Source organism: Staurois parvus, unplaced genomic scaffold (genome assembly GCF_062004578.1).
Source record: "Staurois parvus isolate SC_StPar_1 unplaced genomic scaffold, SC_StPar_1.0 ptg000090l, whole genome shotgun sequence".
Lineage (NCBI taxonomy): Eukaryota > Metazoa > Chordata > Amphibia > Anura > Ranidae > Staurois > Staurois parvus.
The window spans coordinates 25,826,224-25,842,337 of record NW_028317886.1 but is presented as its reverse complement, the minus strand read 5'-3'; the positions used below and the strand labels follow the sequence as shown (position 1 = coordinate 25,842,337).

The window sequence follows — 16,114 nt, the reverse complement described above, 5'->3', positions numbered from 1 at the left end:
GACTTTTTTTGGGTTCCAACTGAAACACAATAAAGCACATAATTAACTTTACAATTCTTTGTGTTTCTCGTTTGACTGCAGGGAGGAGATGAAAGGGGACTGCTAGGCCTTGCATTCCATCCCAATTATAAGAAAAATGGAAAGCTGTATGTGTCGTACACCACCAACCAAGAGCGCTGGGCCAGCGGACCTCACGACCACATTCTTCGAGTTGTGGAATATACAGTGTCTAGGTACCATATCTAACCACTTTTTTTTCTTGAACATAATGAATATCCACTACAAGCTGCTTTCACCTGTGCACAAATGTGAATTAAATATTTGACATTGAATGCTGAATGTTTAGAAGAGCCAGTTGGTGGTCTGTATCTGCAGGATTACTGGTCAGAAAACCAGCTATATGTAGGAAAATATCTTCCCCAGTGCCAGCTGTATTTTAATCATCATCACTTCTGATAAGCACTAGAATGTTTTTGTTGCTTAAAAAGGAAAAAATGTGTACTTACGGGGCCTTTTAATTTAAAAGTGAGACCTAACCAGTTTGCCTCTTTTTCTATTTTCCTTTATTTATTTCTCTCTAAAAAGTGCCCTTTTCCTTATTGCCCTTTAAAAAAGGAACATAAGGGGTTTATATGCAGGTTACTTAACTCCACTGATCTCCATACTTTTTCTTTAAGACACAGATTTGGTTGCTCCTAGCAGTGTTGTGCAGTCATATGAAAATTATACAAATCGGTTCCATTCAAATTGCTGCAGTGTAGTGCAATAAAGTATATGTGAAACTAATTGGCCTAAAAAAAAAGAAAATGGTACCGCTCAGATGCCTCAGTGACTAATGTCTCCACCACACTGGTTGCATTGATGGCTGCTGCTGGTCAGGATAGATGCTGGCTCATCAAGCAACATATGGCCTACAAGACAATGCCCTCCCTCCACACTCAGAGCTGGAACAATTTAACATGTTAGTTAAGTTAAATGACTATAAGGGCTTCAGCTTTTATTCCCCACCCATGGAGGAATTCTTTAAAGGCCTCTACAATTAAGCCCTCACATGGGCAAAATGTGTTATAGGATTCCTCCATAGGTGGGGAATGAGAGCTGAAGCCATTTACATTAATTTAGCTTTACTATTAAGTTTACAGTGTGCCAGTTCTGAGTGCGGATGGGCGCTATTTTCTAGTATCCTATATGTAAACCTAATCACTATCACATAACTAAATTAATTTCAATTGCAATTTTCAATACTCTTTAAAATAATACCTGGTAGTCTTGTATGAATGCCCTTGTTCAGACATTTCCTGTTAGAGGAAAACAACATTGTCCCTTTCTTCCAATTGTGTTCCTGTGTTACCACACTGGCTTCCTATGGAAACAATTAGTCATTTAAATACACATTACCCAGGCATGGTCCATTGCTGTCACCATCAGTAATCTTCCTAAAGAAATGCATCACTGGAGCACGTGTAGACTGGACGTGGTTGAAAATAGGTTACAGGAGATCAGTAGAATTGAGCTGCATTAAACAATGAGAGAAAGGTGAAAAAAGTATTTTGTTTTAAAAAATTGCAATTGTAAATGATACACACTGCTTTTAGGTTTACAGGTACTTTAGAGAAATTGTTGCCCACACTTATTTTACAGTGTTGCATGAGTATGCACCTTGAAACCTGTAGATATTAATAATAATGCTTTTTATACCATATGACATGCGGACACAGATTTTTTTCCAGGCAACAAAATGAGAGTATAACTTGATGCATGTAAAACAAGCATCAACTTTCACAAAAGCATTCCCTTACTGTGCATACAAAATATACAAAATAGCATGTATTCTCACAATGAAGGTGTGAGTCCATTGCTTAGGGGTGTATAGTCCACTGTCCACACAGCAGGGAGTACACATGATCACAGTGGTATGGGGTGCAAGCCCATGTGCCTTGTGTGCCAGGATTTTTTCTTTTTTTTGGGGGGGGAGACTGTGGGGGAACATGTTTTTTGAAACAAACATATTCACAAGGTGATTCAGTGGATGTGAAGCATGGAAAGGGTTTTTGGGAGAGGACAGGGCAAACCACACGGAGATTCCAAACACTTTTCAGCTATGTTGATTTGTTATTATCATAGGTATCATCAATGTACGTTAAAAGATCAATAGATATTAAAAAAAACTGTGTAGAGTGTGCCAACATTATAAATTGTATGCATTCAGTGTTTTTTTTATCCATCATTGGAAACAGGAAGAATCCCAGTCAAGTTGATGTGAGGACAGAGAGGATGTTTCTCGAAGTAGCTGAGTTACACAGAAAACACCTGGGAGGACAGCTTTTGTTTGGTCCAGATGGCTTCTTGTATATTTTCCTTGGAGATGGAATGATAACTATTGATGATATGGAAGAAATGGATGGTTTGAGGTAAAAATAATATACATTTTCATAAAGGGTGCTTTCTCACATGTTTAGACCATATTGAGCTGGAATAGGAAACCTATAAACATGTTCACTATTAATGTAAAGTGCAATGTATTTCAATTCATCCTGAAGATTCTTTCAGCTCAAAAAGAGACTTCTTTTACCATAAACCTAAAAGTGTCCCTCTCGTGTTTTGGCTGCTGCTGGGAAATGTGAACTCTTCATATATTGCCTTTAGTATATTTAAGCATTTCTATTATTATTAATAATAATAATAATAATATTATTATTATAATTCAAGATTTATATAGCGCCAACAGTTTGCACACTGCTTTACAATATAAAGGGAGACATTACAGTTACAATAAAATTCAAAACAAGAAGGTTAGGAGTGCTCATAAGAGCTTACAATATAAAAGAGAGGGGCAAGTGATGCAAAAGGTAATACCGGTCGAGGGATGAGTTGATATGGATAGGCTTCCCTGGAGATATGAGGTAGGGATAACCTAAAGGTGGACAGAGTAGGAGATAGCAAAACATTTTGAGAGAGGCTTTGGAGTAGACCTGGAGGCAAGCATTGGAGAAGATGACAAGGGAGCTAGAGAGTAGGAGGTCTTGGGAGGAGCAAAGAACATGGATTGAGTGATATTTTGAAACAAGGTTTGTGATGTAGTTCGGGGAAGAGTTGTGGATGGCTTGGTACAATGTAGTTCGGATTTAGAATTTTATTTGTTTGGCAAGCGGAACTAGTGGAGGTAAGGGCAGAGAGGAGAGTAGGGTGCTGAGTGGTTGGAAAGGTTGATAAATATAGCAGCAGCATTTATGATAGACTGAAGAGGGTATATGAGATGGGAGTTGCAATAGTCAATGTGAAAGATATCATGAAATTAAATTATGGATTGTGTTAAAGGAATAGAACATTTTTGTTTTTGAAAAGTGAGTGTTCTCTTAGCTTAGTGAATAAATTGAAACTGTCTTCACTTTGAGTATCCAATTATGTGCAAGGGAAATTAAAACAACAGCCTGGCAAACAAATTACGTGAATCTTCACCTGTTTACTCTGCTAAGCGAACATTCTGCATCACTTTAGAAAATGAATCTTTCCAAATAGCCCTGCTGTGCTGCACCTGCTGTGCTCTTATACCCATTATTATCAGGCCACTTCACAAGCTTTGTACTAATGATGGTTATCTGTAACAACCAGCTGCTGAGAAGCTTTTTAAATAACAATATATTATTATTATTACCTCTTCCACCTCTTGCATCCGCCCTTGATTTAAACCAACATTCCAGCCCTGATTAAGGAAGCACTTGACAGCCTCTAAATTACATTGGATTCCAAATACATGGATTGTCATTGGATGATTTTAATGGAATCGGGGTTGAACTTTCAGGTGTGTTACTTGTACTTCTGGTTCCAGAATCATTGTACAACTCCTACCACCTCATGAAATTAGACCCATTCTGGGGATTTGCAGTTTGCCAATTTTTTTGTTCACGTAAACACATATCAAACATATCTGAATGCAGCTATGCAGGTGGAGGAAATGAACAATTCTCCCGATTTAAATTTTTACTAATTGTGGGCAGAGCCAGTATCATCTACAAAGCAACATAGACAGGAGCCCAGGGTCTACCACATGTTAAAGAGACCCAGCTAAAACTTTCATGTTCCTGAAGTAAACCAGGGGATAGTAAAATTGGTCAAAAATGTGCACCTCCCTATCACTTCATAAGGGAGGCTATAAAGTACTTGTAGGCAGTTATTGTCTGACGGGGCCGTGCCCATACAGACAGTGCAAATGAGGCAGCTTCTCTGTGCCTATTGCAATTCTTATCAAGGTCAGTCAGAAGAATGGGAAGCACTAAAGCTGGTGCCTTATTAAGGGCCCCATTCTGCCTTAATCCATCTCTGTGGATAGAAGATCAGTAATTACTTAAGTGAGCTGTGAGATCAGTCTAATAAATGACTTCCAAAAAGGAAGACATATAAAAAGCATATCTAGTCTATGTAATATAAATGCTAAGAAAATACAGAGGGTACAGAGGTGAACTTTCTTGGCATTTTATTGTGGTTGTATGCCTGTTGGAGATTCTCATTCACTTCCTGTTTTAGAGAGAGCATTGTAACCTGGATAGGAAGAGAGTAATAAATACCCACCATTTCTAAGCTTTTATATTCTATTAAAGCAAAAAAAAAATTGTGGCTGAAGTTCTGCTTTTTAGTTTTTCTACAAAGCATGTTACTAGTCTGTAACTTGATTCTATTAGACTAACACTACACTGGATTGTCAATGTGTTCTTTGCTTACATTGTACTGATTATTATTATACTGGCTATAGCACACATCAGCAGTCTCTTGAACTCTTCATTATTTGACATTTTTAGCTGTTCAGGAAGCATTTATCGTCTACCTTTTTCTCTTGCTCTTTTAGTGACTTTACAGGATCTGTACTTAGACTGGATGTTGATATTGATGGATGCAGCTCTCTTTATTCCATACCTAGAAGCAACCCACATTTTAATAGTACAAATCAGCCTCCAGAGATATTTGCACATGGCCTACATAATCCAGGCAGGTAAGCCAGTATATATACTGTCAATGCTTTTCTAACAGTTGAAAAAATAGAGTGTGGAGACTGTGCTGAAGGTGAATACATGCTTTATTTTATTTCTTGTAATATTCTCTGTAAATGTCAACAAAAACTAGTCATCAGAGTACACCTAAACGTTGCAGGACTTTGGTGGAAATATGAGAGGCTCTGCGCAATTTATACATTGCAAGCTTAAAGGAAAGTTGTACTAAGAAAGTTTAGAAGCCGATTGAGTGAGGTTGATTTGCTAAAGGAATAGAGGCTGTTCCATTAGCAAGGAGAATATTTACTTTGCAAAGTGAATGATAGTTATTAAAGTGTATGTTACCCCAACATTTCATATTTCTGATACAGTATGTATCTGTTGTACCATGTACTTGTATGAAAAAGTATTCTGTTCTCTGAGCATTTTTCCTTTTTGTGAAATACCTGGTGACCCTGCCAGTCCCCCTGATTTCCTATTTCAAAATGACAATGCCAGGCATGGAAGCACATCTATCCCAGTGTGGTCAGTTTTCTTCTTCCCTTCTACTTGGGAGCACATTCAGCCTGTACTCTAGTGGTCAGACTTGTGCTGACATGCCCCCTGCACAGTGTACACTAGGAAGATCAGTGTACTGCAGTTTGTCTGCCTTGCTCCCTGACACGCTTTTGCAGTCTCCACCCCCAGTTTTCTAAGCCCCCTGTGTAGCTGAGAACAGGGGCCATCTGATCACCTGTAAGAAAAAAAAAAAGTAAAAAAGGGTAAGAATTCACATATACTTTAAGGTTAAGCTGTACACACTTTTTGAATACCCAGTTATTCATAGTGGAACATGATTCACAACAGTACAAGATAGCAGAAGTACTGCTACAGGGCAGCAGGGAATTTTTTTACTGGATATGTTAAATAGCAAAAAGTTAAAAATATTGTTTTGTTTTTTTCAAAATTTTCGGCCTTTTCTTGTTTATAGCTCAAAAAATAAAAAACGCACAGGTGATCAAATACCACCAAAAGAAAATTCTGTTTGTGGGAAATAAAGGACATACATTTCATTTATGCACAATGTTCCATGACCGCGCAATTGTCAGTTAAAGTAACGCAGTGCCGTATCGCAAAAAATGGCCTGGTCAGGAATGGGGGTAAATCCTCTGGAGGGCAAGTGGTTAAAATGCACACAGCTTCATTTTATTCTCTAATCTCAGCGAACATTCACTTTTCTAAGTCAACAGTCCCAATTCATTTAGTAAATCAACCCACTGGCATCAGGACTTTCTAGGTTATTGGGGTTGATTTACTAAAAGAGTAGAGGGTGCTCACTTAGCAAGTTATTGTTAATTTAAATAACTGTGTTGAATTGTACTGTAATTGTACTGTTTGCCTTTATGTTGTAAAGCGCTGCAAAAATTGTTGACGTTTTATAAATCTTGTATTATACTAATATTACAATGCAGCTGTGTTCACTTTAATCAGGAAATTTAGTTTATTTTAAACTTTCCTTGCACCCCATCAGAATAAAGCCATGCTCATGCTAATTTCTAAGCTTATGGTAAACATTTGGCCTACTTACTGAACAGTCTCTACTCCTTTAGGACATCAGTCTAAATGCCAAAACACACCTTTGCGATCCAGAGGATTAGTGTGTTGGAGTGCCATTTATCTTGAATGGCACCCCAGCACACCAAGGCAACACAGCTCTTATGCACAGTGTTGCAGAGCAACACAATGCACGGTAATGCACTACCATGGAGTGTTCATTATTTTGTTTGGTCTGTTCTAGTGTGCTGGCGTGTTAAAGAATGACACAATGTTAACGCAAATTTGTTGAAGCAACAAACAGGAGCATATAGGTCTCAATGAGCCCTTAGTGGTTTAGAACAGGTATAAGGACTAGGGTTTTAACTTCACTTTGACTTTCCTAATCTGTATGCTTGTTCCAGGTCAATGTCTGAAATTTAAACCAGGCAAAGCCAGACATCTAGTATTTTCAAAGGCAAGTCAGCAAAGCCAACATCCATATACTGTATATCTTTCCTGTAACCAACAGAAAAGGGATTTGATAGAAATCTAGTGCTGCTTTATTCTTTATAGATTGTAATGTGAGCACACAATGACTGGGATCCTTACATTTATATAGAAGCAGCTGCATGATCTGTACTTCCTCTAGTTAATTCCACAATCTATGGGAAATCAGATTTTATTTGGCTGGATCAATATCTTTTAATTATCTATCTATAGTGAAAAGACTTCTATTCATATAGTTGCAAACTTCTCTGTTCTTGTGCGCTGCACTAAAGAGCATGTTGCGTGTCAACATGCACTGCTTTAAGGCAGCCCATTCAAATAAATAGGCTGCCAACACACCAGAATGGACAAAAATGGACACGCATTATTTTATTCCGACACAGTGCATGGTAGTATGTTATCATTGTGGTGCACTGCAGTCCATGTGGGTCGGAGGTGCGTTGGGTTAGTGCCTTGGGATGTGCATTAACTTGCACCTTTTAGCACCAGAATGGAGAAAGGTAAATGGGCCCTCAGTCAAAAACATATAAGTAGAATATGTCTACATCATTTTATTACCGTGTGCCCAAAACTTAACCAGTTAATAGCTTGGAACATGAAACCAGCAAAAAAATGTCCAATATGCAAATGAAAATTATGAACAAAATTTAATAAGATTGTGTCATTTTTTTCCCATAGACACATGGCAGAATTTGTTACTTGTGCACTGTAAATATGTGCTACTTGTAATGCTAAATGTGATTGTATTAAAAAAATTATGTTTTATTATATTTGTTTTTCTATTTTATTATATAGATGTGCAGTTGACCGCCAAAGCAGAGACAGCAGTATGAATGTAACAATCCTATGTTCAGATATAAGCACCAAGAACAGGTCAAATGTCAGGATTTTGCCAATCATTAAAGGAAAGGATTATGGTAGGCTATATTGTGATTTTGGCTGTCTCCATAGAATTGTTAATATGTTTATGCAGTTATAACATCACATATCGCAGAATAAATGAATGTGTATTAAGGCATATGTCAGAAACAGAAAATTCTTTATTTCAGGAAATACCTCATTTAAAAATGTGCCATTATTCTAATGTAATTCTTTATATTAAGTTAGGCAAATAATAAGTTCTCCTTATTTATAATTTTGACAAAATAATTCTCCTTTACAAATTTATGGTCTCATTATTTCTTGCTAATTCCAAATGTTGTGACTAAGTACTCTCTTTCACTTTATTTTCTGCAAACTATCATGAGTGCCTAAACTATTTTTTAATGTTTTAAAAATTATGTCCTAGTTGATACATTCTTTCAAACAAGAATGAATAATTGTATTTTGGGTAACTATTTGCAATCAAGACAAGACTTTGGGTTAGACCTACAAATTTGTTTTTACATCAAACAGCTTGCTGGGTTAATGGGAACTGAAAAATAACAGTCGACTTCCTTGTCTGTTTTCCCTGTTAGCCAAAGTTTAGTAAGTGAATTTTTGCTTTTTGTATTACAAAATGATAGGGAAAAATAATAAAATTTGTTCTTTGGTAATGTTACTTTTTAAAGCAGACCTTAATCCAAACAGTTACATCTATAATTTGAATAGACATGTAGTTGAACCTTTTCAAATATTGGTAATTCTTTTTACCCATTTTGACATATCTGACATGATAAACAAGCAATATCCATAGCTTCTGTGTCATCTACCCTATTAGGCTTTGCTTTTTTGACTTGGATGAACATCACCTCCTACTCTTTAAGCCTAATTACCTCCTCCAGACACCTGTGTTTGAAAGATCATTGTACTATACAGTATAGCCCAATCAGCTCTTAGTTCTGCCATTCAAACAGTCAGGGCATCTCAGATTCACCCTCACCTTCTGACTCAATGAGAACTGGCTGCCACAATGGACAGATACAACTTGACAGATTTAACCATGGACTGAACTTCATAATAATAACCCAGTGTTCTAAATAATGTTGTTATGTCTGTCAAGCTATTTATTAAAACATTGACCCCAAAAAAGGGTTTTGCTTCTGTTAAATAAATTATTTTGATTATTTTAATATTTGATTTAGCTCTAGAAAACCGATACTGCAGTAATGAACAAGGATTTTACAAGACCTTCCCAATCTCTGTATACTACTGTTACTGATTTGTCTGATTTCTGTACTGTTTTGGCCTAATACTACAACAGTTCCTTTATCTTTCCAGAAAGTGAGTCCCCACTTTTAGAATTCAAGCCTCTGAGCAGTGGGCACACAGTTGGCGGTTTTATATACAGAGGATGCCAGTCAGAAAGGCTATATGGGAGCTACGTATTTGGTGATCGCTATGGGTATGTTTTATAATTGTTTTATGTTTTTTTACTTTCCCAGCTCTTAGTGCCCATTCACATATATGCAGATTGGAAACGGTTTGAACTGTATGTCCAGTGCACTGGCAGTGTGGATTCAATGCGGTTTTAAAAATAGTCATGTCTGATTTCTGAGCAGTGTGGTCCAGTTCAGGTGCGGATTACAGGCTATTGACTTCTATGGGAACTATTTCAAAACCCCATATGTGTGAACAAGATAAGATCCTGAGCTAATCCTGTTCTGACCCTGATGTGAACCTGTGAACAACTACCATATCAATTAGCTGTGAAACCTGAGCTTCAATCCGCACCGCACATGTTTGAATCAGCTCTTATAGTATTATGGTAGTTTGTTGTTGGCTTGCACAGGTCTAATATTTAACAACACTGTGAATTTGGATGCATTTAGAAAGGCAGCATATTGTTCAGCTTTGTCGGTGCTAAAGTGTATAGAAATATTCATAATATTCTGTTATTATTGACTGCAGCTATGGGAACATTACATTTTCCACCCTAAAAACGGGTAGAACATGTAACATGTTCCCAAAGGTGAACTTATCCTTTAAACCCTTTTTATCCACAGTCCATAGATTATCATTCCTGTTCACATTGTCCCATACTGAGGATATGTTAATCTACGTCATTCATTTCACAGATACCAGCTGGCATTTTGCATGGCTGTTAGCTGCCAAACCCAACTGTCACTGACAGCTTTGGCCCCACTAAAGATCAGGAACAAATCAGAGAAATTTTCATTCACGAAAAAAAAAAATTCTGTTTACAGTGGGCATTAAAACATGTAAATGGATGGCAGTGTGCCTCTGTTTATTACTTTAATTATCTGAATTAAAAAATTTAATAATGTGGCTGTAAGAAATCTAAATTTTTTTTAGGTATGCAGATTATTCATAGATTTATATTCAAGTTAATTCACACAATCTGATGCTATTAAATTTGGCCTTGAACCAGGTTTCAGTGACACCTTGGCAGGAAGTGTTAATAAAAGAGGTCCTTGAAGCACAAGCTAAAGCCAGCCTTACATGGTCCCTGCTGAACCAGCCAAATATTGAGCCATGTATGGGCAGGCTGGTTGTACATAAGTTGATCTGTCAATTGACTTGTGTACAATCAGCCTGTTGGCTATAGCCAGCAGCACTGATCTTTGTATTCTGACAGCAGGGAAGGCTCCCCTCTGTCAGTATACAATACCACAGTGGGAAGAATTTCCCCATCCACCTCGAATTTGTGGATGGGGGAACTGGATCTTTTTTTTTTTTTCATTCAACCCACTGGTTAAATGAAAAAAAAATGTATGGTCTGCCTAAGGGTAGCCATGCACCTTAAGATTCCTCTTGTTTAACCCATGGGCTGAACAGGATAAATCAAAAGATTCCCCATACTTGCTAAACAGCATGAATAGAGGAATCTCCTTTGCTGGCTATTCTATTCTGATAGCCAATGCACCCACAGCTGTCAGAGCAACCAACAGTGACTGCATGTGATAGGCTGCAATCACTGTCCAGCCGAAAATGTTCAACCCACCTGATTAATTTATCAGATCAAAATTTGTTAAGCCATGTAATACCAACAGGGCCACCCACAGCTTTGGTTTCAGCTGATTGAGCAAGCTTTGAGTGACTGAGATGTCAGCAGCTTATATTTGGAATTGGATTTATATTGATGAGCATTGTCACATGCAAGTTAAGGTGCAAAAACATGCAAAAAATCCTCAGGTTTGAACAAGGAGCTAGGACTTGCTGACCTCTTTTTGTAAAAATGCAAGTTGCCCAGCTGTTATGCCTTCCCTCTTGCTTCAGTACCCAGAACAAATAGTTCTGACTTTCCTGATTTGCATAGCCAGAGAGATAGTATGGCAGCCAGACAGCTAGAACTTCTACGCGATCAACAATGAAAGCTCCTGGATTGCTTTAATAGCAAGTTTACTTTAGAGCAACTTGAACTCACATTTTGCTTTTCCTTGTATGGCTATTAAAAGATGATTTTATAGACATTCTATAGCTCTAAAGCTTGCCCTGGTATGTATTATTGTGTCAGCACATTAGCTTTGCATTTGCTGATTGGTTTGTTTTAGAACAGAACTGTGGTCAAAGAGAAACCCTTGTAAGGATCTCTTATATCTATGAACCTTACAAATAATATTGAAATTATCCAAAAACTTGATGATTCATAGAAATTTGTCTACATACAACCTTAGATAAATTGCTTATTCAAGGTGTTTTATATGGAAGCAAGGCTGGTGACTTCAAGAAAGCAACTTGAAAGGTGGTCTTGTCTTCAATAGTAATATTGCAAATAAGGAATTTTTTTATCTTCTATTTTAAATTTGTTTTTTTGGAGACACCATAAAATTTCATTTGAGTGTCCCATTAAAAAAAAGGTTTTTGTTGCTGTCTGTGTACCTCCTGGAGTGATTCATCCTCTGTACTGCACCTGATGTGCAATTGTCACCGGGAATGAAAGTTCCAAATTTTGAGTTATAACCAGAACAGGAATATATCTTCCATTAGGGACACATTAGGGAACATTTTTTAAAAACTGACATTTGACTTAATGGTGTATCAAATAAGATAAAATAAATATTTTTGTTTCCTATAGCTGTTCTTTGAGGGCCACTAACAGGTCATCTTTTCCACATTTTCAGCTAAAGCACAGATGTACTCTAAGCAAAGAATTACACAAAGGGGGGAATTTACTACACGTGGTGCATTCAGAATCTGCTGCAACTGTGCATGATAGTCAGTCAGCTTCTAACTTCAGCTTGTTCAATTAAGATTTGGCAATAAAACAAGGAAGCTGATTTGTTTATATGCAGAGCTGCACCAGATTTTGTACTTTCCAGCTTTAGAAAATATCCCCCAACATATTTCACTAGAGAATAGAATTTGATGCATGCACTGTTTGGGAAACCATTAATTACTACAACCAGAAGTATAACATTTAAATATATATAAAATAAAATATTTGTTCATGTACATATAAATATACGTATTAAAATACAATATGAAGTCACAGGCTCATATCATATAATTCATGTATAAACAGGTTCGTGTCATATCTCATTCATGTTATATAATGAAGGGCTTATAGTTTATTAGTGATAAAACTAAGTAATGAATGTATCATTTCAGAAACTTTGTAACACTCCTTCAAAACTCCATCACTAAACAGTGGCAAGAGAAACCATTTTGTCTCGGCAGTGGAGCATCTTGCAGAGGACCCTTCACAGGTCATATACAGGGATTTGGAGAAGACGAATTAGGTAAATCAATGAAGTATGCTTAAAAAATGTATATCTTTTATATTTAGATTTGTATCATGCAGCTCTGTACATACACTTCCTTCTCTCCAGCTTTAAATTACACCTGAAGCCAAATTTTTTACTTGTTATTTTGAATAGAGTGTAACAGTTATAATACCCCTTATACCACTTGTCTCCCTTGTGGCCAGATTCACCATTTCCATTTGTCTTGCTGACTTTGTCACCAGGACAGAGTGAAGGCAAATCTCTCCAATGGGTCACAGGCAGAAAAAAATATTAATTTTAATCATTCGTCATTTTATAGAAAAAAGTTTGGGACATGCGTTTTTTAAGCTGGTCATAAGTGGATCAAAATTCAGTCAATGCCTTTGATCAATGGATCAATTTTTGTTGAATAGGCTTGTTGGAAATGTTTTCTCTATGCAGCCATTGATCGGTGGCAATGCAGAATCCTACTGTCAGAATACAATGTCCTGGCAGAGGGGATTCCTCTATCCACCTTGTGTGGATGGAGGAATCTGTTTGTTTTTTTTAAAAAAACAAATAATCTACAACCACCTTTACACATGAAGTACAAAAGCAAGACTTGCAAATAGCAGACCTTAGTGCACAGTTACAATAACTGAAACAATCTAAATATAATGCTGTAAAGGGTCTTGTATAAAACCTAATAGACTCCTATATAGCTGCAAAGCTAGTAACATTTTTCAAACCTGCTAACAGAAATTGCTGATTGCCTATTTGGAAGTTTAGAAGAGATTTTTTTTTAGACTTTTGTACAGGGCATTTTTATGACATGGCAGTATGGGATACATTTGTTGCATACATACATCTTGCGATTCACCATACCAGATGGGAAAAGTATGTATTTAGGCAGTCACTAGAGGACTTGTGTATATAGGAATTGCATATTTATCACTGAAGTTAGTTTCTGGGAATCCTCATATGTGACTCCTTTTTTGGCTCCTCACATCTGTGGGTAGAAATTGTAGTTTATACATTTCTTGTACTTGTGATACAACGTTCTGCTAACCTGGAAAGGTAGGAAGCCTAGTGGCCAGGGGATGCAACCTCACATCAACTGGAGCACATTAATGAGGAAGTCTAGCTCCAATATAGCATCTAGCCACTGCTGTAAAAGAGAGCAGTGGTCCTGCAATGAATCAAATTTCAAATTGTACATTGTGTACATTTGTTTGCCTACTACAGCCTTTGGTATTGAAAGACCTCTTTTGTACATTAGGCTAAAAATTGTGTAGTACATTGTCTCAAGTGCATTTTATGCTGGAGAGACCTGATCTGTGCCATGGCTTCTAACAAACTTCACTAAATCTGACATCTGACAAATGTCTGTGGTATGTCATAAAATAATGTGTGTAACCCTTGTATTATATTGGCTTCTTCTAACAGGTGAAGTCTACATTCTGTCAAGCAGTAAAAGTATGACTCAGTCACATAGTGGAAAAGTCTACAAGATTATTGACCCTAAAAGGTACTTCTTTTGTATTTCAATTATTTGTTCTCATTTTTTAAAATGTGTGCGTTTTCACATTTTTACAAAATATGGCATTCTTCTGAAGAGTGTATTTTGAGTAAGCATATATTTTGGGTTATTAAAGTTTTTGTTTTTGATTGGACTTTTCACATTTTTTGGATGACTGTGAACTACAATTTGGTTATTGTTGTGGGCTCTTGCTTTAATATCTATCAATGTTTAGTCAGCCTCCTTGATCATCTCTTGAGATTAAGGCTCCATGCAAACTAGCATTTTTTTAAGCTCCTAGAAGCTATTATGAACATTTTTCTGCTTCTAGAAGCTAATAGTGCTATCCTATGTGTCCATGGACACTATTTTATGCTAGAAACATTTTTCAAGCATTACCGAAAAAAAAAAATGTTTTTGTAGAGTTTTTGGGAGCATTTTTCCAGCAGAAAAAAACACTGAATAATCCTAAGCACTACTAAAGCGCTCCTAACAGCTTTTTAAAAAAAATTTTCTCATTTACTGTAAAAACGCTAATAAAACGCTAACACTCCTAAATGCTACTTAAACACTACTGCAATCCAGCACAAAAACGCTACTAACAGTGTTTTTCATCCAGCATTTTCTTATACGTTTTTTGAGCTAATAAGAAATGCTAGTGTGCATGGAGCCAAATTAAGGCCGCATAGAGAGTGTATTGTTTATGTTCATTCTCACCAGACCAATAGACATTTGCAGCACATATAACCATGTTTAAGGGATGTACAAATATGTCTCTCTATGTGCCTTTACACCTATGATCTATATGTGTTAGTGTTTTTTTTTACATTAGCACACATTGATTGTATTATTTACATAAAGTTTGTCATGTTTACATGTACAGGTATGCCTACATAAATCATTAGGATGACTAACAATATGGATCTATACTCGAATGTTGAAATAAACCTAGGTTAACAGTTTCAATGTAAATACTTACCTTCCCTGTAGGCTCTCTTCAGTGCTGGCTCCATGCCTGAATGACTAGGCGCCTGGTCACATGATCTCTGCCACTCTCTCTGACTAATCCTCTCCTGTGGCTACATTATTTTAAAGAAAAGCAATAATTTCAGCCTCCCTATTATTCTTGATTTATTAGTCATGCAAGATAGTTAATGTAGTTTTAAAACATATTTATAGCCAAAACATTTTTTTGTTCAGTTTTAGATAGATTAAGACTCCTGCTGTATATTTGCTGCTTGCTATTCCCAGGGATACATCAAAGTGAGGGGACAGTTATATCTGAGCAGGTGCCCAATTAGAGGTTTTACGTTTATCTCTTGTTTTGGTGACAGCTGTAAAATGTTGGATTTCTTGGTGATAGAATGGATGAGAAAAAGCATTGGCTAAAGATACTTTAAAGAAAACCAGTGATGGCGATCAAAGTGCAACCACTTCCCAGATCAATGGAACATTATTTATAATTGTTTGCTATGGGTTACAGTGCTATGCAGATTAATATATCTTCTTGTAAAATATAAATAAACAGCACAAATCAAAACCCCCTCACCAAAAGAATAACATGTATCAAATCCATACAGTGTATAAATCAATAATCAAAAAATAAATATAAAATATTGAATAATAATAAAGTGTCCAAAAAATATATATAAATAAAAATAAATGACAAAAGTCCTTCTTCCCAAATATTTTGTGTATAAAAAAACATGACAAAATCTTTCTCCTAAAAAAATGTGCTTCCACCATCCACCAGTGTGAAACCAACATCAACCGCACTCACCAGATGATGGTGAGTATTGCGCCTTTTTAGGATTTTAGGAAACCTAAGCCCCCTCTATAGCCTCCAGGACTCCTTTCCACCATATAGGACTTGGAATTCTCCTTCCACTCACTCCTGATTTCTCCTTCCAACCAAGCTCCACAGCAGTGCAAGAGAGAAAAATAAAATAGTGTAATACTGCTAATACCCCGTGCAGTGCTAGTAATGATACCAGGCCACTCAC

General features: G+C 36.7%; 1 protein-coding gene across 1 annotated transcript in view; it reads left to right on the top strand.

Moving 5' to 3' along the window:
* Window positions 1–16,114, top strand: part of HHIP (hedgehog interacting protein) — a 133,142-nt gene that overhangs the window by 97,038 nt on the left and 19,990 nt on the right. The window contains exons 5-11 of the mRNA XM_089670497.1: window positions 82–233; window positions 2,238–2,411; window positions 4,844–4,987; window positions 7,803–7,924; window positions 9,207–9,330; window positions 12,498–12,628; window positions 14,039–14,120. Coding sequence (XP_089526623.1) covers window positions 82–233; window positions 2,238–2,411; window positions 4,844–4,987; window positions 7,803–7,924; window positions 9,207–9,330; window positions 12,498–12,628; window positions 14,039–14,120 — 929 coding nt within the window. The remainder of the gene's footprint in view (window positions 1–81; window positions 234–2,237; window positions 2,412–4,843; window positions 4,988–7,802; window positions 7,925–9,206; window positions 9,331–12,497; window positions 12,629–14,038; window positions 14,121–16,114) is intronic.